The 23,501-nt window shown below is 36.5% G+C and overlaps 1 protein-coding gene across 4 annotated transcripts in view; it reads right to left on the reverse strand.

Moving 5' to 3' along the window:
- ANKS1B (ankyrin repeat and sterile alpha motif domain containing 1B) overlaps positions 1-23,501 on the reverse strand; it is a 448,570-nt gene that overhangs the window by 386,798 nt on the left and 38,271 nt on the right. For 3 of the 4 annotated variants that reach the window (XM_072866003.1, XM_072865996.1, XM_072866012.1), the window contains exons 2-3: positions 11,393-11,473; positions 7,051-7,207 (exon numbers count right to left, since the gene is read on the reverse strand). In XM_072866003.1, coding sequence (XP_072722104.1) covers positions 7,051-7,207; positions 11,393-11,473 — 238 coding nt within the window. The remainder of the gene's footprint in view (positions 1-7,050; positions 7,208-11,392; positions 11,474-23,501) is intronic. The other variant, XM_072866022.1, reaches the window with a different exon arrangement.

Raw genomic sequence — 23,501 nt, forward strand, 5'->3', positions numbered from 1 at the left:
CTGAAGAAACAGAATAGAATGCTTTTAGAAATTTCAGATACTTCTTACATGTTAGAAACTGCAAGATAGATCCTAAGACTGAATGAGTCAAGAAATAGAAAGACCTAGAAATCAGAACCAAGTAAGACATACAAAATGTAAGACAAAAAGAGACGAGTAGACCAGTATTGTGCAACAATAGTATAAAACAGAAGTCCCTAATATTTGTAATTAATAATATTTTAAACGAGTAGTTATTCATATGGCCCAATGGACCTCTTTCAGAAATAAGGAAGACATCTTATGATTCAGCTTTTAACCTTTTGTAATTTTCTTCTTCATTATTTGTTACATGGGTCTCCTCATGGGCATGGTCCTGACATTGTCTAGCCTTTCTCTGAATTCTTCCACATACAGCCAGAACTCAGACTTCTGTTGCTGAAAACTGAATTGTGCCTTCACAAAATTGCATCTGGTCAGTACTGCAGGCTGTACTACATCATTTAGATACTGAGAATGCATGCCACCGCAAAATCTAGAATATCTCTTATGGTCTGTTCGTTAGAGGACAGATTACAAATACGTTATAGAGACAATCATTGTAGCTTGGCAGTCTGATAGTGAAGAGGTACAGGAAATACCAAGAGAATGAATGGCTCTCATGAATATTATATAGGTCCTTGTAAAGACACTACTAAACAGTGGATGTATTTAGGACTTCTACCACATAATTCTGTAGTTAAAGCTCCTGAAGCCCGTGCAAGTACTGTACAAGCAATAATGACTATCAAGTAGTGATTTTACAGACCTTTCCAAAGAATGCTCAACTCCTTTATTATCTAAGCATTTTTATGACGAACTTGAAAAGGGAGACTTCCTAAATCACTGAGACATTTCTTTGTCACATAATCCCAATGCCAAGTAACTGAACAAGACAATATATCCAAGATAGAGAAAAGAATGATCTCAGGATGGTCTTACTTCATCTGTTAAAACAGGAAGGCAGTTTCCCGAGAAGTTACACCAATATAAGTTAATAATTCTGAAAAAACTAAGGAAGTTTGCCTGATTGATTCAGCAAGTAGCATGTCACTGTATTTAATTCCAATGGGAATTAAAGTGCTTTCCTGGATGTCTACGGCAAAGGCTGAACAATGTTACAACAGAAACCCTAAACAAAGCCAAGGATGAGGAGAGCTCTTGGGACCAACATTGTAACTTTATTGTGCATTCCCTTTGAGGAAGGGCACGGGTTTTTACTTGGTGCACAGATTTTTACAGTTTATGTGGAAAAATAGCTAATGACATCATCCTTCTTATCACAAGTCATCAATGAGCCTGTCTATTTGAAAGTCATGAAAGAAATAAAAAGCCCATAAATTTCTTTATCAATTACTCTCTTAAACATAAAACCAAGCATTAGAATTTAGGCATCCTTAATATTTCCAGATATGTTTTCAAAACTCATTTAAAAATCAAAGCATTTAAGAGAAGAATAAATATTTTCCTTTTTCATTCTGCTACAACTGTAATTGTACACAGATGAAAAATTATCCACAACTTTGCTTACATTCAAAAATTTAGAAACCTGAGAATTCATACCTATTAGGTATTTAAAAGAAGCTGCATATTGTATCACTGGATGTGTTTTTCTAACTTTGTTGGGTTTTTTTTTAAGACCTACCATTCCTGATTGAATTTTTTCTTCATTGCATGCTACCCTGCTCCATTTCTGTTTTTTCCTTCTCAAGGCAGTTTAAGCCTCTGTATTCTAATCCCTAATGAACATTCCAGTAACGAGTGGTGTCCTCATAGGGTCTGTACTGGGACCAGCACTATTTAATATCACCCTCAATGACACAGATAGTGGGATTGAGTGCACCCTCAGCAAGTCTGTGGATGACACCAAGCTGAGTGATGCAGTTGATACACTAGAGGGAAGGGATGCCATCCAGAGGGACATTGACAGGCTTGAGAAATGGGCCCATGTGAACCTCATCAAGTTCCACAAGGCCAAGTGCAAAGTCCTGCACCTGGGTCAGGGCAATCCCCAATATCAGTACAGATTCAGTAATGAAATTATTAAGAGTAGCCCTGCAGAGAAAGATTTGGGGATACTGGTGGATGAAAAATTGGATACAAGCTGGCAATGTGCACTTGCAGCCCAGAAAGCTAATCCTATCCTGAGCTGCATAAAAAGAAGCATGGCCAGCAGGTTGAGGGAGGTGATTCTCCCCCTCTACTCTGCTATTCTGAGACCCCAGTGGAGTACTGCGTCCAGCTCTGGGGTCCCCAGCACAAGGAAGACATGGACCTGTTAGAGCGGGTCCAGAGGAGGGTCATGAAAATGATCAGAGGCCTGGAACACCTCTCCTATGAAGAACAACTGAGGAAGTTAGTGTTGTTCAGCCTGGAGAAGAGAATGCTCTGGGGAGACCTTATTACAGCCTTTCAATATAGAAAGGAGGCTTATAAGAAAGATGGAGAGAGACTTTTTACCAGGGCCTGTAGTGACAGGACAAGGGGCAATGATTTTAAACTGAAAGAGGGTAGAGTTAGATTGGATATAAGGAAGACATTTTTCTATGATGAGGGTGGTGAGACATTGGAACAGGTTGCCCAGGGAAGTTGTGGATGCTCCATCATTGGAAGTGTTCAAGGTCACGTTGGACAGGACTTCAAGCAACCTGATCTAGTAAAAGATGTCCCTGTCCATGGCAAGGGGGTTGGACTAGATGATCTTTGAAGGTCCCTTCTGACTCAAACCATTCTATGATTCTATGATCCTATGAACATGTTCTAATGAATATTTTTACCATATAAGAACAATATGATGACAAATAAAGATGCCATTGTCCCATAATTTATGAGAATACCTAGAGTTAGATAGTAATATTTTTTCAAAAGGACAATTTTTGTAAAAGTTATTGTGAAAAATTCTGCTACAAATTACCCAGTGTGAATCAAAATCAAGAATCCCATTGAATCCCATACGGAATCAAGAATCCCATACGGAATCCCATTGAAATTCACCTTTACTTGTGTGGAAACAAAATAAAAAAGTAATTCTGTAATTTGGTTGACTACTTTGAATAAATGTTTTCTTCAAATTTATTGCTGCAATCAGCTCAAATCAAAAAGATTGCCTCTGCACATTTTTTCTTCTAAAAAGGGTATAGTAAGAGTTGCATGGGAAATTTGGAAATTCATCCACATAGTCTCTAATTTAAGGGGAGGGAGGGGAACATCAAATGCAGAACATGAAAATGATTGGTTTTGCAGGCTACTTTGGAACTGAATTGTACTTCTGGAAGTCCCTGAGGTGTCACTGAGAGAAGCATATAATGCCTGTGCTTCATTTTGATGATTTGGGGAAGACAGTAAATATGTTAGATGTTAGGTATTTACATATTATGAACACATCCTGAACTCTTTTCCTTCACATTTCAGAAGTGTCAAATGGCATTAAGGAAATGTGAGTGGTTTTTATGACAATTACAATTTGATGCACAGAAAAAAATCTACAGTACATTAAATACATAAATATAATGAAAAAGATGTGTTATGTGCATAAAGAAAAACAGGCAGAATCACAAAACAGAGAACAACATCACCAAGAAATTTCAGAAGTGTTCACATTTTTTCCTGTAAATGTTTTATTATTCATATTCTGTCAATATACATTAAAAATATATTTTGAACTTGATATTTATTCCTGATGTCATTCACCTTTTTTGCACGTGATTTCCTGCACTAATACCAAACACTACATATTGATCTATATGTGGCTGTTTTGTTTTTTTTTTAATAGATTAGGATTTCTTATCAATTATGTAATTTCATTATGAGACTTGCCATAATAAATGTTTGTGCTACCCAGATGTCTTTACATAAACAAACATGTAAGTAGTCTGACTGTTAACAGCACACCTTTTTATTATATTTGGTATTATTTACCATACTACCTACTTGATCTTCATTCAATTTCTAATTTACATATTTTCAAGTCCTAATCCATGAGGTTTAAACATTCACATGTTTTGTAATTTTACCATATTTTGTAATTTAAAACATACATCATGCATGTCAACTAAGACACCTGTATTAAACAGTGATAGAATTATTATTACATAATTGTTATGCTGTAACCATTTTCCGTTTTTAGAGTTGCCAGTCTACATTCCACCACCCCCATAAAATAATTGTCATTTAACTGTTTGCCTCTTTACTGTTTTTTTCAATTTTATGTAATAGGAACAGTAGGGGGCATTCAGAGCTTTAGATGCTGGATATGGCTGGATATGATCCTATGATGCTAGTTAACTGCATTTTAAATGTGTAGAATGCAGTTCAATTAATTTACAGTATACCATATTAAATCCATTAATTCATGTAATATACATTTATGCATCATGAGCTTCTCATTTACGTCTTTATCGTGTTGTTCATTACTTTTACTTAAGTTTTTAGAAGCATTTTTTAACATAGAATTTTAATAAAATAGATGAAAAGCAAAGATGTATTACAAATTAGTTGCAACATTTTTAAAATAATGAACAAAATTATTTTCTTAAACTGAAAGCGCATACATTCTTAATGTGATCCTTACCAAAAAAACCCCAGGAAAAAAAGTCTGACTAGAATATATAATCTGCTGTGGTGAAAAAGTGCCAGAAAAATGGCTATCCTTCTCCCCAGCTCTCAGAAGAAAAAAGAAGGAAGAAAAATAGCCCAGGATTTCTTATAAGCTGTAGCTTCAGCTCCACAGATCTGAGAGAAGCTAAGAGAGCTATGAGGAGCCACCTGCCTTATACAGCCTATCAGTGAATAAGCAAAAACCTCAGAAACCTACAGACTCATAAGAATGTACAATAGGTATTAGGGTGAGGATGCCACTCTGGTGTTATTTCAGGATATGTGGGTAGAGATGGCTTTATATCAACATGTCAGCTCCCTCATTCCATGATATGGATAATATTCTCCTGTGTAGAGTGCTAATTAGCACGGGAAAGTCAGTGCCAGCAAAGTGGTCCACCTACTAAAGTTGGGCACTGTCTAGAGGGGAACACTAGGGGATTTACAAGGTCAGAACAACTGTGTATGTATGAGTCGAACTTCAAAGTTTAATATGATCAAGACTCCCTTAAGAGACTTAAGGTCCAACATTTCTTGTGAGGATTGCTCATACATTTTCCGTTATATAAAGTTTTTTGGTAAAATGCATAAACAGCAGATCTAATGACAATACCTTTTTTGAGTCAGTGGGGCATAGAATCAGATGCACCCCTACTTATTTGCTCCAGTGATCAAACCAGAGAGACTGGACAGCACGCCTAATCAAGCTTGAGAATATTCTAGAAGTTTGGATGTATATGTGGGATTGAGAAGAAGTAGGTTTGAATTTACATTTCTCTTTCTAATCTTACTGAAATATCTTTTTCCCTATCTCTGTCTCTGAAGTTCCTGCATAGTTTCTAGTTTTCTGTCAGTAGAGTACAAGGAATCTCTTCAACCAAATGGATAACATGCAATCAGAAAGTTGCTTTTTTATTCTGTTGCAGAAATAAGACCAAAAAACCCTTTCTCCTTGACAAAAGGTAATCTTACAATTCAACTGGTTTCATCCTACATGCAACAGCTGATGAGAATGAGAAACTCGGAGAAACTCCTAATCTGCAACTCAAACCACAGAATGGCAAGTTTTGTTTTTTGCATTTTTTCTTGGATGAGCCAGGGTATTATAGGATTTCCTAGAAGACTGTCACATGGGCGTATATTATTACTTTATTTTCCTATATTTCCTGCACTAATACTTGATATTCATATCATAGCTATTGTATGGATTCCAATGGCTAAGCGTATAACCTCATATATCAAACAGATTATTCAAGGGTTAGGCATCTCACACTGGTTAAGTGTTTGCAATTTAGGCTTAACATTTTTTATTTTCTCACAGTTTGCCTTCCGGCCACACTAATGTAGACACTAATGAGAGTGCAATTCATTTGTTAGATTGTACTTTGCCATTTGAGGTGCTGTAGGGTACCTACCTGGAGGCCATCAGCCACTCCACAAGTACATGGAAATTCTGAGCATCCTCTGTCATACCTTCAGGCCCACACAGATGTCTCAGTCACTGCAGGGCCTTAGAAGGTACTGGATTTGGGTAAATTAATCCTGCCTTACTTTTGGTCACCTGAATAACCCTGTTGGCTCCTGTGATTACACTGACTAGACCTCTGTGGAATAAAACGGTGCACCTACAGGCAATGCAGACACTAAAATTTAGATCTGAATCTGGAGCTGACTCCCACCTTTACATTCCAGTAACTTCCTGATTACGCTGGCAGATTCAACAGCTTATGGTTACTATTCATATTTCACAGCCTACTTCCAGTCCTCAAGCAGTTCAGCTGACTATAGATGGTGTCAGATTTTAATCACCTTCTTTCTTTCTATTTCTAAATACTAACCCTACAAATGGACCATATAAGAATATACAGAACGAAAACAGAAGGTGTGCCATATGTTTGACAACAGAATGCAACATATTTATCCTGCCCTTACCCACTGTAACACTCTCATCATTTTTTCCTAGTATTTATGTGTCCTTTCTGCTACACATACATACATGCAGTCCATCTGGTTTGTCATTTATCTCTGCATATCAGTTCATTTACAGTACACTCAAAATATACCAAGAATATTAATTTTCTCTCAAAGTTTTTCAGGAATTTAATATCTAATAAAGTTTAAAAGACACAGAGTTTATGCAAATTTACATCAATATATAGAAAATGCAGAGTTAGAGTATGTCTTCATACGAATTTTCAGAAACAAGCAGAAGGTATTTTCATACTTTTTAAATCTAATATCCTTTAGGTCAGTGTCCATCCAGAAGAAAGATACCTGGTATGCTTATATGGAAAGATTTTATCAGTCTTGGAGAAGAAATTACTAAAACAATGGAAAATAGATTTTTTTTTTAAATTTGGCTATAAATTTGCCAGACCTAAAGAATATGTGCTGCTCTTTTCTGATGATGTACACCAATATTTTTTATCACTTCACCTGTTCATTCACTCTGGAGTGTGAGGGCCCATGATGGATAAGAATCTTCACAATGTCTACATCTCCTCTCCAAGCAGCCAAGTGAATAGGAAAATAACCTTTATTATCTGCCACATTAGTTGATGCTTCATACTGAAGTAATTTGAGAACTATATCCCTGGAAAACAGGAAGTAAATCTAAAAATTGACGGGAAGCTTATTTTATTAAGTTTTTACATGAACATACATATTACCAAAATTTTTACCCTGAATAACAGAAAAAAACCTGTATTTCAAGTGAAACTGCTACAAAAAGGAAGACCAATCATTTCTAAGAATGAAATAGATAGTAAAACATAGCCAAAATGTTATTCATTGTAATGATTCTTACTTCTTATGAATACCCATCAACAATATTATCATCAGTTCTCTGAATCTGTTTCTTTCACCAGGATCACCTGGCCATGGAATCATTTTTAGAATTTGCCAGTCAAGGCCACATGCATGTCCCTCAAGACAAACCTTCCAAGCACTAAAGGCAGAGAAGTACTCCTATCCCCATCATTGCTGAGTTCTGGAGGCAGGGAGACAAGAAGGTAGCTTTATGGACATGGTTGTTGCAGGAAGGCTTAAAAGTAACAGGTTTTTTTCTTCTTTAAGGCATTATCTCAAAGAGTTATTTTGGACTAAACAATTTAATGATGATCTAGTTAGATATATACTATCTTCTATGGAATAACTGCTTCTATTTTCATTTCCCACACCCAGCTTCCTGAGAGCAGTGAGGAAAAAAGTGATTTTTATTATTTTAATTCTTAGTATATTCCTTTCAGTATTTTCAGTGTGGCTTATCATACATTAAATGAATGATTAGTATAAGCTGGAATATTGCATCCCTGATTTTTAAGCATTCCCCTGTACTTAACTTCAAAGGTTAAACTTAAAAATCAGCTGTGTGGTATGATCATTGGTTATCAAGTATGTCAAAAAGTAAATAAATTCTGTCTTATCTCTCCATTTGTCTTCTCATAGTTGACACAGTCAGGCCTCATTAGTTATTAAGTTAATAGCATCTATGATCCAGTGTGGGCAGTGGATGCACATTTTTGCTGAATATGGAAACACTGTCTCTTACCAATTTTGCTCCAAAAATCCGGGGGGGGGGGGCGGGGAGGGGCATCAAAGGAGCTCAGTGCAGCCTATGTTACGACTATAAACAAAGGCCTTGACTACAAATTACGACAGAAGGTAAACCCCAAAGCAATTGTCCCCCCAACGTTGATGGAACCTTATTTAATTGCCTATTGAGATAAAAATGTGGCAAGTAAGAGTGAATATATACACGCCAAAAGAAACTCCCAATTGTCTCCAAAATAAATCATAGGGATACTGGAGTCATCACATCTAAGCTTTGAGGGAGATTTTAAGCTGGATTTTGCTTACTCCTGACAAGGTAAAATAACCTTGAAAGTGCAGCACCACTACAGAATGACTTTTGCTACACCGAAAGTTCCAGAGAAGTGACTCCTGAGACTTTTTAGTACAAATAAGGTTTGAGAGACTTCTCATGTCATAATAGTTGGTCTTACAGTAGATGGTCTAATGAAGGCTAGAGATACAGAGTAGTTTGAAAGGGACAAAAAATCAAAGGAAACAGAAATTGAAATATGTGGGGGAAAACCAGCAAAAAAACCTTCCACAACTGAAATCTATAGATAATGATACACAGCAACTATTGGGAAGAGTCTGTTGCAAGATTCAAGCTACAAAATAGAACCTAGGTCTCCTTCATCCTTCAAGAATGCCCTGACCCATCACACTTCTCTAGGGTGAGTCTTTTTTAGTGCTCTGTCAGAACTTTTTCATTTTGTAGAAATAAATTTCAGAGAGGAGAAGACCGAGAGTCCTTAGCCCAGTAACATTACTGGGCTAAGTAAAATTACTTAGGGAGACTGAGATTCAAGTCCCTGCCCCAGATATGATTTAATTACTTCTATAAAGCAGAATAGTTTCAAAAGGAAAGAGAACTATCCCAGAATAACCAAGGAGGAGGCAATTCTTCATATACAATGATCAAGCAGGGACTTGAACACTGGTGTCCAACAAGTGTCCCAGCCACAAATTATTGGTTGGGTCATTAAGTCTTATGTTCTCACTTTTCCTGAAAAACTTTGAAATCTCTCAAGTTCATCCTAATGTAAAGTGTGAAAATTAAAACCCAAAAAGTTTTCAAAGGACAAGGACTTCTCCTAAGTGGGAAGGCTCTCGTGTCAACAGATTATACCCAATATTGATTTTGAATATCAAGTTTCAAATCTGAAACAGTGTAAAGCCATTTATTTGTTATTTGTGGTGACTAATGAAATTACAACCACCAGGTCTCTGTCCAATTCTCTTGCTGACAGTGCTACCATTATAGCAGGATCAGTATGATGGCTTGGATAGCAGGTCCTGAACCATCATGATTTATCATGAAATAACTCATGATGTATTTTAGTTTACTTTACTATAACAAGCTATAAATGTGATGTCAGTAACTGCTACTTACCCTGCTGTAAGGGGTAGGGGTCATAGCATCCAGTGGCCATTATGACCTTTACAAAAGCTGCAGTTATATCTGCTGCTGTACATAAGTCCGCATCTTGAAGTTCTCTCTGACTTCAGCAGAAGTTTGGCCAACACTGTGTCTGAAAATGCTATTTGGCTTTTGTATGTTTCGGGATTTTATAGTTTATATTGCTAGGATTCACTTGAAATCTCTGATAGATTCAGTGTTTATACAGCAATATTTTTACTTTGCTGGGTAGCTATTGGTTTACAGTCAGTATTAAACATACTAAAACTGTTTTTTGTCTATTTAAAACCAGCAATCTTTGCAAGCTAAGGTTTGGGCTTTTGTCAGTCAAAAAAGTGCAATGGCACAAGAAACAATCCATAAACTATAAACAAGAGGAATGTGATTTTCTCCCTTTTTAAAAAGGGCTGAGTTTAACAGGCCATATTAAGGACTTAGACCTAATTCCATGGAGGTAAAATATATTAATGGATGATTCTGAATCTCGCTACAGAACTGAAATTTTGGAAAATGCACAATATCTAGTTTAACAGTATTTTAACTTCATTTATTTATTCAGAAACAGAATATCCTATATTCACCAAAATATTAATCTGGTCTAAAGAAAATATGCAGGTTTCTAGAATACAATTAAAGACACATCCTAAAGTTTTAACTTTTCCAAGGAAGAATGCAAAAATTGCAAAATGAATACACTAAACATATAATTATTATGGATTCATATATTGTCTTATGGACAGTCCAAAATCCCATTAAAGTTAGTGCAAATCACTCTCAGTGTCAGTTGGGTTTTGATCAGTTCCTTATCTCCCACAGAGGAATAACTCAAAGCCTTACATCAAAATTTTCCTTAGTGAAAATGCAGACAGTGTTAACACCGTCAGTTTACAAACAAGATAGCTGCACTGCATTAAGTGGGGCAGCTCTTACCTTGGTTACAGTGGGGTCCATCCCACTAGAACTTTATAGACCTCATCAAAATCTTTCTTGTTTCTGCCTTAATAACAATATGCAGTTGGCAGCATAATACAATGGAGGTAACATGTAGCAAGGGGCAACATGTAATAACAGAGGTAACACAGAACAAATTACAAGGTGTAATAACAAAATACGTAGCAAGTTTCCAGTTTTTTACTGACACGTCAATGCCTTAAAGAGTTCACCTGCACTGATATGCCTGTGCAGTACCCCTCAGTGGGGATTTTGCAGGCTTTCCCCAAGTTTGTTGAGACATGCATGTGGTAACTTGGATGGACAGGGGGGAGAGAGAAGCTACAAGGTCCTATACAAGGTAACAGCCATTTTTTTCTGCTTTCAAGTGTATAACTACTAAATATTCCTATCATGCTACTTTTACTTTGATAATGATAAATCTGTACTGTCCTTTTGTTCCACATTACTGTTTCCTTAAACATTCAACACACTATACATTTGTACATACACACACAAGTATACCACAAAATTTTCTGTTGTAATTTCCCACCAGCTAAAAAGCACTAGAGCTGCCACTAGCAATAACAATAAATTTACTCAAAATCAAGCAAGCATTTGTAAGAATCAGTATAGAATCAATAACTTCTAAACTGCATTTCCTGGTTTTTATTACTACTTGCTGATATCAATGACAGTGTCAAAAATTCTAATATTAATATATCCCATGGGAAATAAGATTATTTTAGTAAGACAGGGTTTGTCAACTTTCTCTGAAAATCTCAGTACTGTGCTACATATTTTTAAGTTACACAGTTAAATACCATTCTACATAAAAACTAAACGTGAGGCACTTACTTGTGTCCATTTAAAGCTGCATGATGTAAAGCAGTATAACCTGAACTGTCTGTGCAGTTTATATTTGGTCCCCGCCAGATGCTGCAAATAAAGCACAATTGTAAAGTTATTTTTTTGGCTTGGCAAGTACAGAAATGTCAGAAATTTGATGCATAAATAATCTGAAGATCACTGCAACAAGTGTGATTAAACTTTAAGAGACAAATTATCTTGAAAAGAACTTAAAATGTCATGTTAATATCAATGTAATTTATTTATAAAAATAATTTTACACATTTATCTTTATAGCAGTCGTGAACTTTATGTAGGGCAGTCTCAAAGACTAATAACTGTTCTGTCATTTCAATTAGATCTGTTCTCCCAGTATTACTGTGGTAATTACACTGAGGTTATAATCTGATTTTGTGCTACTTTTTTCACAAGTATATATTCATTGACTTTAGGTCAGTTAGTCTAGATTCATACAAACGTAAGATTAGTGAGATGCAATCATATCCTTTAAAGAGACAGGAAATCTATTCTTTTTACTTGGCCTGATATTTTAGCTCCCATTTTAACCTATTCTATTTTTAAATAAATTACATATATATAAAACAAAAGTTTAATAAATTATGTTTCTCTTTTTTTGTTATCTTTCTGTATTTTACAGCACTTATTTTACAGTCAGCTTCATTATATGTCCTATGTAACCAGTTTCATGATCTGTTATGGACTGTTCACAAAATAGTAAATGAGATTTTTTTCTTTCAAAGTAGAAAAATCTGACTGTTAATCTACCAAAAAAAAAAAACCCAAGCACCAAAGTCTGGAAATTTGATAGCAGAGACATATGGAGTACCTGCAGGTTTTTTGCTAACTGACTACATTTGAAGCTGACTGTATCCTTTGTGCAAGCAATTTTCTACCTATTTTTTTAATTCTGTAACAGTTTTCAATCATTAGTATTACACCTTCCAGGACACAAGATTATGAGTCCTGAATTACAGTCTGTTTTCTTCAGCTTCTAATACAGTGTTAAACAGTCATTGGCAAGCAATATTTTCCCTTCACTTCATACCCTAGAATCAAGTGCTGCAGTTTAAAGAAAATAATCTGAAACTAATAGGTAAAAAGAGTTTTTCATACTGACATCTTTCATGATCTACATCAATAAAATGACATGTTATGCTTAACATATGCTTTTTAAGAATTCTTTACTACTGAATCTGTATTTTATTACCCATGGAATACTGGTGTTGCAGACTGGTCTGTTTTTCATTGTGTATATTTGAATGATTAATTAGCTCATAAATTTAAACAGTTCTTTTCCCATAAGTAATACTGCATGCATACAGAATTATTTGTGACACATATTGTGTTCTGCAGTGAGCATAATTCTACATAGTGCTGGGTACCTCACCTCTCCCTGCAATTTAATTTCTTGGGAGAACAGGACTGAAATATTTCCTTGGGTGCAAAGAAGCAAAAAATGAAGTCTTTTTTTTTTTAATCTGCTCAGAAGTCTACAGATGTTCTTCTCTACAGAAGGCAACTTCCAGCTATGAAAGTGACTCTAATCTTTCCAATTAAAAGAAATTATTTTAACTTAATGAACAACAGTTCTTCCATAACAGACAGGTGTTATTTATATGGCAAAGACAGGCTGTCCTCATCTATTGGAAGGAAGAGACCTTATCTATTGATATTCTATAACCTCTTTTATACTATTGCATAATACTTTATCAGTTATTTCCTTATTTATTGGATTCTGCTTTCTTCCTTTGATTTGTACCAGCTTATAGGAGAATGAAGCAGAAAATTGAAAGTGGTATAGAAAGTCATATTTTAAATATTGAAATAAATACATAAATGATCAGAATATTCATTTACTTGGTTTTGCTTGCTTGCTTGCTTTGGTTTACAATTGTTAGGGTTTGGCTGTTGGTTGTTTTTTCAAAATGCAAGGGATCCATGAGTTCATATATTATTCATGATGCATTAGGCCTTTAAAAAACAATTAAAAAACCAAAACAAACAAACAAAAAACCCCCAACAACAAAAACCTAGTTCTTTTCTCCCCTAATTTTCTCCTTTAATCCAGGCACTCTTTAATGCATTGTTGTACTTCCTGACTCTGGTCTTAGGAATCATTTTTCAACTGAAACTATACTGAATGCTTTTTTGAAAACCGAAACTTTATTAATGAGTATATAAATGCACCTATGTGAAGTTTCTCAGGACACTCAGGTTGGGAGACAAAGGAGAGAAGTAAATCCTGATGACTCAGAGAGATGAGACAGGATGGACAGACTAATAACTGTCACCTCCCAAACAGTACAAAAAGACATGCTCAAAATCAGAACTTGGTTATCAAACTAAAAAACACAGCAGACATGAGCAGGACTCGGCTGCAGGCATTTCTTTTCCCCTGGGCCAGTGCAGAAATCCCCTCCTAGGAGGTCTTGCATTGCTACAGTATTGCAACATTATTTCCTACAAAATGAATGCAGGTTCAGTATATATACTGGGTATTTATGCTTTGATAACTGATGATCAAATTCAAACTGGACAGTCTGCAAATAGATATTCTTCCACCCTGTAACTCCCAGCTGTGGTGAATAGTTCATCTAAAGCTCTTCTCTTGTAATCAGAATACAGCAAGGCAAATGTATAGTGGTGTACTAGATCTGTAAGAAAGCATCTAATTTCATAGAAAAGTAGGGTGGAGAAAAAGCTTAGAGAGCCCTTCTCTGGCATCATAAACACATACAATATATGAGCAATTATCAAATATATTGATTTATCTGTGTATTAAAACACTTCAACAGTTACTGTGAAAGCAACACTAAGGAGAACTTGGAACGAAACAAATTACCATTCAACCTTCAGAAAATAAGATTTTGACAGCAGCTCTTTAGATTACCATTAATATTGAATGTTCTCAAAAACATGTTTCTCCTAATTCTTTGATGCAGTCAATAATCAAGCTTCTTAGTTTTACATACATTAGTAAGTTAGGAATTTTTTTTCCTATGTACATTAGTAAATGGGGAAAACCTTTCTATCACTTAATGAATTTTAAGGAAGTAATTGAACCTACTTTTTGTGCAAAAAATCAGTTTTCAGTCAATGATGAATTAAAATTCTGAATTAAAACATGATCATCAATTAGTTTCTTCCATTATAACTTGCCAAAGTGAGGCACAAAGAAACTGAAGTCTGTTATGCTACTTACAGTATTGCCAAAAGCAGAAAGACCTTCCTATTACAGTTTGCTCTCGCTGTGGACAAAGAATATTGACTTTTTGAACTCATGTCAAATACTAATTGAAAATACTCTTTACTTGGTAAGAAAATTAACATTTTTTTCTTTTTTCTGAGCTGCAGATAATTACATATAAAGAGTAGCATTTCAAAAGTGATATGAAAATGACAGACTAAAGAAAAAGATGGTTAGTTGATTGATTTGTTATTTTGCTATGCTTTTTGCTATATGCAAAAAAATAATTGTGAAGTGGCTGTTGTTACATACATATGAACACAAAAGCAAGGAAATCTGAAGTTAATTCAGCTAATCGTCATCACACAGGCACGCTCCCTATCAACAATACAAGAACCATGCATACATGCACAGAACGTCCATCACAACTTCAAATGTTTCCATTGTATTTCTCCTCTGTACATATACTTTCATTATATTATGTCATTATTTCATTATTATTATATTATTATTTCATTTAATTATCCATGCACCAATATTTATGGTCTTTATCTGGTAGTTCTGCCAAGGTGAAAAGAAAATATTTTGGTAAAACAATGGTAAGAGTCTTTAAAAGCTGTAGAAAGCTGCCTGATTACATCAGTGTCTGTCTGCCCATTGGTTTCACTTAAACCTTATCTGATAACTGACTGGTAACTCTCTTTGGAATTTATTTCTTCTCTGAGGGCTGAGCAAGGCTTACCATATGCCTAGTCCTCACCTCTCCTAGTCCTCTCCCCACCTTTTTTCTCAGGTCTTCAATATCTTTGGAAGCTCTTCCTAGAGACCCCCTGGCTCTTCAGGACTATAGAAGTAGTGAATCTCATCTTGCCAGGTCAGTTTTAATAATGGGAAATCCTAAGCTTCATCCTGTTCCCATTGATGTCGGTGGCAAACACCAAGCAGCTCAGATAAATCTAGTTTCCTTATTGTTCCTGTGTTCCATAGAATAAATACGTATTACAAGAATTTGTGTTATTCTGTGCCAAAATCTTCCAAAAATTTCCATGTTTATTGTTGTTAATCTGACAGGAACACATTGCCTAAAGTTATTAGAGCACATAGCCAGGCTCCTATATTTATTAGTGTTCTGGCTACGTTCATACACATTTTCAGTCATGTACACTGAACTTATACAAAATATATGGACAATTTTACAGAGCATTTTTGAAAATGCACTTTTACACAATAATATGTATCATCAGTTTTTCAGACACAAAATAATGTTACTTATTGTGAACAGCAGCAAAATAGCTCCCATTCTTATTTTATGCACAAATAAATCAAATTGACAACCATGTTGCTCTAACCTGTATAACTTAATAATGCTACTTATCAAATACAGAAGTGTTTCATTTTAGTAAATGTGATATTTTTTTCTTTCTACAGATTCCTCTTTGATGGAATCCAATGTTATATAAGATGTATTATCCTGTAAAAAGAATGTATGTCTTTTTCATATATGGTTTTACGTGTTTATACTATTTAGTGGAATTTGAGATACATTTTCAAATTATTTCAAGGAAAGTAAATTTAAATATTTGCCTTTAGTGTCAGTGGGGAAAAACCCCTTTTAAAAAGTCACATTTTAAAGCATAATAAATAATTAATAAGTAATAATAAGGTACTCAAAAGTTGTACATGGAAAAACATCATAAAAAAATGCATTCTAGGATCTTTTTGAGCAAGTGCAGCTATGAGTCTTAAATTGACAAAAGTACATTATGTCTTGAGTAAGGCTATCTTAGATCTTCTTTTCCGTATTAAAAACAGCTGTTGCATGTAGCAACTGAGAGTTAAAAATTCAAAATGAAAATAATCATAATAAAAAAATATCTTTTTTTTTCAAATTTAAAAAGAAGAAGGGCAGAGGGATTATCCATTCAATTTATATTAGCTTATTGTGTATATAATTCTAATTGTTTATTTAAGTGCTTTTGTTGTATCAGTGTGAAATGTAACTCAAAAACATTTCATTTTTGAATGTGTGGAATGTGTTTATTTTTTTTTATTCCTGCTGTTTAGTTGTCTCGGTGTAAATAATACAACAAAATTTGTGGTCAACTAATTCATGGGGTTAAGTATGTTATTCAAGTTCAGGCTCTAGAGCAGCTTATTCCACTTGTTTTCTTTAACCTTGATCTGTTTACAGTCTTGGCCATAAATAGTGTAAGTCTGGAAAACTGGGGAACTTCACCGAATTGTGATTTTATTTCCATACTGATCTTGTTCAATTGGTAAGTGATTTCTATTTAATATGAAATATTTAAGATAGTAAATATTATGAGTTTGATTATATATTAATCAACATTTACTTATTACTATACTTAGAGTGGCTCCTATACAAGAAGGTCTCAATCCTACACAGTGGTCTGATAATGAGGTAGAGTTATGTACAATAAGTGACTTCCTCCTTCAATAGCTTATGCAAAATTTTATCTATCTCTGAGTCCATGTATCTAGGGCCTGTTACCTTGAAGTCTCCTAATAGCTGGATATCATGAATGAATTTCATTGCAAGTATGCATTGCCTGCGATCAAAACAGAGAAGATGACAACCATAGGTTGTTCTTCCTCTTTACAGGTGTATGATCAAGTTAATCCAACAAATCTTATTTCAGCAAAAGGCCAGGGTTTTACAAGATCATTACCTATACGAGATCTACAGGTGTGGCCTAAAATTTAACATGGTAACATGAAATTACTATTGAAATGGAGTGCAGACAATAATTAAAGGTACATCCAGCCTCCACCTTTCTTCAGCAGTGAAGATTTCCAGAGTTAAAGGAAATTCTCCTGTGCAGCTTATGTGTAAGATACAAAGATTCTGCTCAAATATCTCCATTCCCTTCCTATCAAGGAATTATGCACTTCAATTTGGAAACTTGAAGAACAAGTTGGGATAAGCTAAGAAAGGAACATACAGAGAGCCATTTGATTCCCCATTAGGGAGATATAGTAGACATTCACAAAAAATACTATTGGGATGCCTCCCGGGTTTCTATCTGTGATTCTGTATCTCTCTGAAAGGCAGAGAAGGGTTTCTTCCTCCCAGCTGTTGCAGAAGCCTCCAGTATGCATATAACCCCTTTTGAATGTTAACTGGGAACAGAAATGTGAAGACAAATTAGAAAAAGAAGAGTCATTCACTCCCATCTAGCCTATCTAAGGCATGAGCATCAATAGCTGCCTAATAATGCTCAACTTCACAGAGCATTCCTGCTACATCTGTTGTGATTTATTTCAGAATTTGGTTTTGCTTTTGAAAACCTGTCTAAGGAATGGTATGGTATGTGCAGTAATAGCAATATCCATAAAGATGGATATCAAGCAGTACAAAAATAAAAAAATCACAAACTCACAACATTATGAATTTAGCATTACTGTTATGTTTATCTTCTATGGATCATGCTTCTTTCCTCCATGAAAAGCTGCAACAACAGTTGGTTCGAAAAAGATCTTTTTTGAAATACACAAACAGCAGGATCAGCACTTAAAGTGATAACACAAGCACTGAAGTAAAAAGGGTAATTTAAAAAAGCATGTAGAACAAAGGCATCATGTCCAACAATGTAAGACTCAAAAACCAGTATCTTACCTGTAATTACTGTTTTTCAAGTTTTGTGAAATATCACTGCTAAATGAACACTGACAGATTTAACAGACTGCATCTGCCCAGACTAAAATTTGGAGTAGGATGGCAGCATTTAAAAGTATACAAATAACCTTAATGCCAAATAGATAACCTAGTATACTGTATTTAAAAGTATACAAATAATCTTAGTGACAAATAGATAACCTAGTATACTTGCGCATTACCATTCTTGCTGTTACTAACTATATTTTTGATTGGAGAAGTATGAGGCTAGTACAGTCATTAATCCAATCTGCCATTCACACTTTCTCCAGTGGAAATAACTAAGAAAAGGATGATTATAAATGATATAAATTCAGTGTGTGGCTGAGGAGAGGCATAATCCCAGACACAGAGAGAGACAGTGAAGTCTTGGATATCCAGAACACCCTTAGCCATGATGAGTCTCACAAAGTCAATGAGAGCCGAGTCTCACAGAGCCAATGTGAGCCTTGTCTCAGAGTCAATGTGGCCCCTCACAGTCAACGTGGCCTTATCCTTTGAATAACCTTAGGACAACAGAAGAATTACAATTAAAGGAAATAGAAAATGTCTTATAAAAGCACATTTTGATAGAGTTAGGACTTATGAAGCAAATCTAAAGAAACTTCTGAGGCAAGAATTTACAGAACCTGTATATGAGGACATTGTGATTGTGAAGTACCCAAAGAACAGGCTAGAACAGTACTGAGATAGAAACTATACAAAATTTCATACACGTGACTGTTACGTTATGTGATAAACAGCTCCTGTGTACATCCACAACGGAGCACAAAGAGACAACAGCAGGTGGGAGAACCAAGTAATAACCTGGCTCAGCTACTCTCAAGCTCATCACGGAAGAGCCATCAGCACGTTGAAGGCCCATCTCTACAAGTCCAGCAGAGCATAGCAGCACAACAGCAGGCAGGAACCCAAATTATGGACTTAGAGGAAGGGGAACCTGTTGGTGGCCCTGCCAGGGCTGTCCTGTGAGAGCATCCACCCCATTGTCCAGGGGTGACACCCATCAAGATGAGGCAATGCTGGATCGCATTTCAGACTGAGAGGGGTTATTGTCTACAGCTGGGACTGAGCAAGACTGGACTATTGGGACTGAGCAAGATCTCCTATGGGATGTTTAGGGGAGGAACAAAAGGCAGGGAAAGGGATGGATTTAGGTGATTTGGGGAGGAACAAGTGTGAGAAAATAGAGAGATAAGGGGACAAAAAGGGCCGATCACATGTATATAGTTGGCTCTACAGTACAATTGTCTGGCCATGTCCTGCACTCAACCTTATTAAATTCCATTTCTATTTCCCTGGGTGAAGGACTCTATTCTGTGTCCATGTGTGTATACGAGGGTCCAACTGCCAGCAACTTGGTTAGACAACGGGTTAGTGAGCCCACGTGTCTGGGTTGCCAGAAACTGGAGCAAATGAGGGTCTGGGTACCAGAAACTGCAGTGGGACCATGGCTCAGAAGGCCCGTGTGTCCATGGAGCCTGCAATTGTAGGGAGTGTGAGTGTGCGAGACAGTCCGTGATTGCTAGTGAAGATCAAGCTGGACTACTCAGCAAGTAGGTGAAGTAGCCTGGGAGCCAGTTGTGTGTCTGCATGTCTCTGAGGTTGAGACCACGCAAGGAGCTGGCTGTCACATGAGACCAAGGTGAAAGCTAAATTTTGCAGACCAAAAGATGAGCAGTAGGCTTCTGCAAAAGCCACAAGAAGTATTTTGGTTTTTTAGCCAGCTTTGAACATCTGTATTAAAAACACTAGAGAAATAAGTGGTCTTGTATGGCAGACTTAGGCCACTGGGAGGTGTGTTCTATGAGTCTGCAGATTAGACAGTCTGTGCATGTGTAAGTACATGCAAATTTAGATACGTTCAGTTTGGGAAAGAATCTACCTAGAAAAACATATTGAGGAGCACTCAGTCTCTCCAGTTAAGTATTTTGTATGGTAAAAACTAAATAAACTAAACCTGAACAAAAGTCACATGAACTATTTTAACTGAACTAGAACTCAGTTTACTTGAAGTTGGAAACAATTTCATTTGAAGGTATATCATTTTATTCTGATAGAGTTAACATTTATATCAGTTTGGATGAGGGGAAGGCTGTGGATGTTGTCTATCTAGACTTCAGTAAAGCCTTTGACATGGTTTCCCACAGCATTCTCCTGGAGAAACTGGCTTCTCATGGCTTGGACGGGTGTACTCTTTGCTGGGTAAAGAACTGGCTGGATGGCCGAGTCCAAAGAGTGGTGGTGAATGGAGTTTAGTCCAGTTGGCGGCCAGTCACAAGTGGTGTCCCCCAGGGCTCTGTGCTGGGGCCAGTCCTGTTTAATACCTTTATCAATGATCTGGACGAAGTGATTGAGTGCACCCTCAGCAAGTTTGCAGACAACACCAAGTTGGGCGGGAGTGTTGATCTGCTCAAGGGGAGGAAGGCTCTGCAGAGGGGTCTGGACAGGCTGGATCGATGGGCTGGGGCCAATTGTATGAGGTGCAACAAGGCTCAGTGCAAGGTCCTCCACTTGGGCCACAACAACCCCATGCAACACTACAGGCTTGAGGAAGAGTGGCTGGAAAGCTGCCCAGCAGAAAAGGACCTGGGACTGTTGGTTGACAGATGCCTGAACATGAGCCAGCAGTGTTCCCAGGTAGCCAAGAAAGCCAATGGCATCCTGGCTGGTATCAAAAATAGTGTGGCCAGCAGGACTAGGGAAGTGATCGTGCACCTGTACTCAGCACTGGTGAGGCTGCACCTCAAATACTGCATTCAGTTTTGGGCCCCTCACTACAAGAAAGACATTGAGGTGCTGGAGCGTGTCCAGAGAAGGGCAACGAAGCTGGTGAAGGGTCTAGAGCACAAGTCTTATGAGGAGCAGCTGACGGAACTGGGGTTGTTTAGTCTGGAGAAAAGGAGGCTGAGGGGAGACCTTATTGCTCTCTGCAACTACATGAAAGGAGGGTGTAGCAAGGTGGGGGTCGGTCTCTTCTCCCAGGTAACAAGTGATAGGACAAGAGGAAATGGCCTCAAGTTGCACCAGGGGAGGTTTAGACTGGATATTAGGAAATTTTACTTCACTGAAAGAGTTATCAAGCATTGGAACAGGCTGCCCAGGGAAGCGGTTGAGTCGCCATCCCAGGAAGTATTTAAAAGACGTTTGGATGAGGTGCTTAGGGACATGGTGTAGTGGTGGTCTTGGTAGTGTTAGGTTTATGGTTGGACTCGATGATCTTAAAGGTCTTTTCCAACCTATATGATTCTGTGATTCTGTTTAAATGTTATAAAAATCAGGTAATATGCAAAAACATAAAGGAGAAATACTTTGACTTCTTGATGATGCCACACAAAGGAATAGGCAATAAATTAGTCATGCTTTATTAAAAGAATCTTTCATATACATAAGGTCACTTTGCATTTCACCTTTATCTAACCATCTTGGCTTCATCATTCTTTATGGACTACTCATCTGGAAGTACACTGGCTGTGTGTACTGCATAATACTGTGGCTATATTCAGAGAGCAATATGTTCCTGACTAATACTGGTTAGCTTTGCCTTATCCTTACAGTCAAGACCAATTTGCCTGGAGTGGCTAACAGAGAGAAAGCTTTCATCAGTTATGACAGCAGGGTTCCTCTGTGTTCCAGTTGTCTATAGGGACAAACTGGGATTTTGCTTAGTTCATAGTGAACCTTAGTAACTCCAGCTTGTCAATGATGAGTCAGACAGATCCTTGCATCCACTCCAGAGTTCTGTTCTTGAGAATCCAGTCATCCTGATAGGAAAAAATGGTAACTCTCATTTGGCATCATCCTGCACAAGAACACTGTAAGAACAGCTACTAACTAAATTATGAAAATACTCAGTCCAAAACCAGATCAGCAGGCAATGTCTTTAATAAGTAAAATAATTCATGTTTAAGCAATGTGACCCATGTTGTACATGATATCTCCAGGTATGATCTTATGTGATCTGAGCAATCTGCAAGGATGCCATATGGCTAATGCTGAAGATCAGTGCATCAGATTAACTGTTCCTATGGAGGGCAACTCCATACACTACGTATCATGAGTTTGGGCTCCCTACATATATGAGGCAGATGGGTTCTACACATTTGTTACGAATCAGACCTATAGGCTTTGTATAAGATCTATAGATTGATCAAGATCAACCAGGAACAGGGCTCCACTGTGTTAGGTAATATTAGGCCATACAATAGAGAAAGGAAGACAGTTCAGACATACTTGACTATATCTTTTTTCAGTATATATATAATACATATATACATATGTACATACGGATATTGAACTCCCCCTACAAATAAATGCTGAGTTCTTCCCAGACAACTGCTATTTAGTGAAATTACATAAACAATAATTATTTTTCTGTAAGCACAGCAACGGAAGTGGATCTTCTGAAGGGTTTTGAAAGCCCTTGCATTTCTCATGATTGTAAGACACACTTATGTGAATATACCTACAAACACTGAACTATAGTATATATCATCAGTATTTTCTTTGGAAGAACAGAACACGTTCTCAGATAGACCACTCTGACTTCTTTTTTGTAAAAATTAGATGACACTAAAATAAAAAAAAAAAACAACACTGTAATATTTCTTATCTCAGAAACAAACTGAAGCAAAGTCCCATTTCTCTTTCTCTCAAGAATACAGATATGATGACATATTTTGTTAGGAGAGATACTCCTTTAGCCATTTGTTTTCATAATTCAACTGACCTTGAATCTTTAGTAAAAAAAGTAATAGAGGGTTTTTCCAGAATATATTTTTGGAGGTCCAACATAGTATTCCCATTCATTATAAATTCATGTTGTTTGCAATTTTAAACATTTTTATCACAGACAGGCAAAGTCAATATTTATTACAAAAGGAGATTTTAAAACCTCTAAATAATTAACTATGCATCCTGGAACACTTACTGACACTTGTTTAAGTGGAATAAAAATTCCTGAAGCTCTGGCACTGGAAGCAGCACTGGGACGAGTAACAGTATATAGCACAAATTTTTGAAGTATGGATGCTGTTAGAACTATGACCTCATTCCAGAATTAAAGACTGTTCACCCTAGAAACCAACTTGAGATGAGACTCTCTATTATAGCTCTAGGACACACAGAACAGAACTTGCTATCTATAGAGTCTGCAATTCAGCTGGCTTTAATACCTTGTCCTTCCTAATCTGGGTTTCCTCAAACGTAAAGTAATTCTATCACACACCAGCAAA

This window comes from Ciconia boyciana, chromosome 1, assembly GCF_034638445.1.
Source record: "Ciconia boyciana chromosome 1, ASM3463844v1, whole genome shotgun sequence".
Classification (NCBI taxonomy): domain Eukaryota; kingdom Metazoa; phylum Chordata; class Aves; order Ciconiiformes; family Ciconiidae; genus Ciconia; species Ciconia boyciana.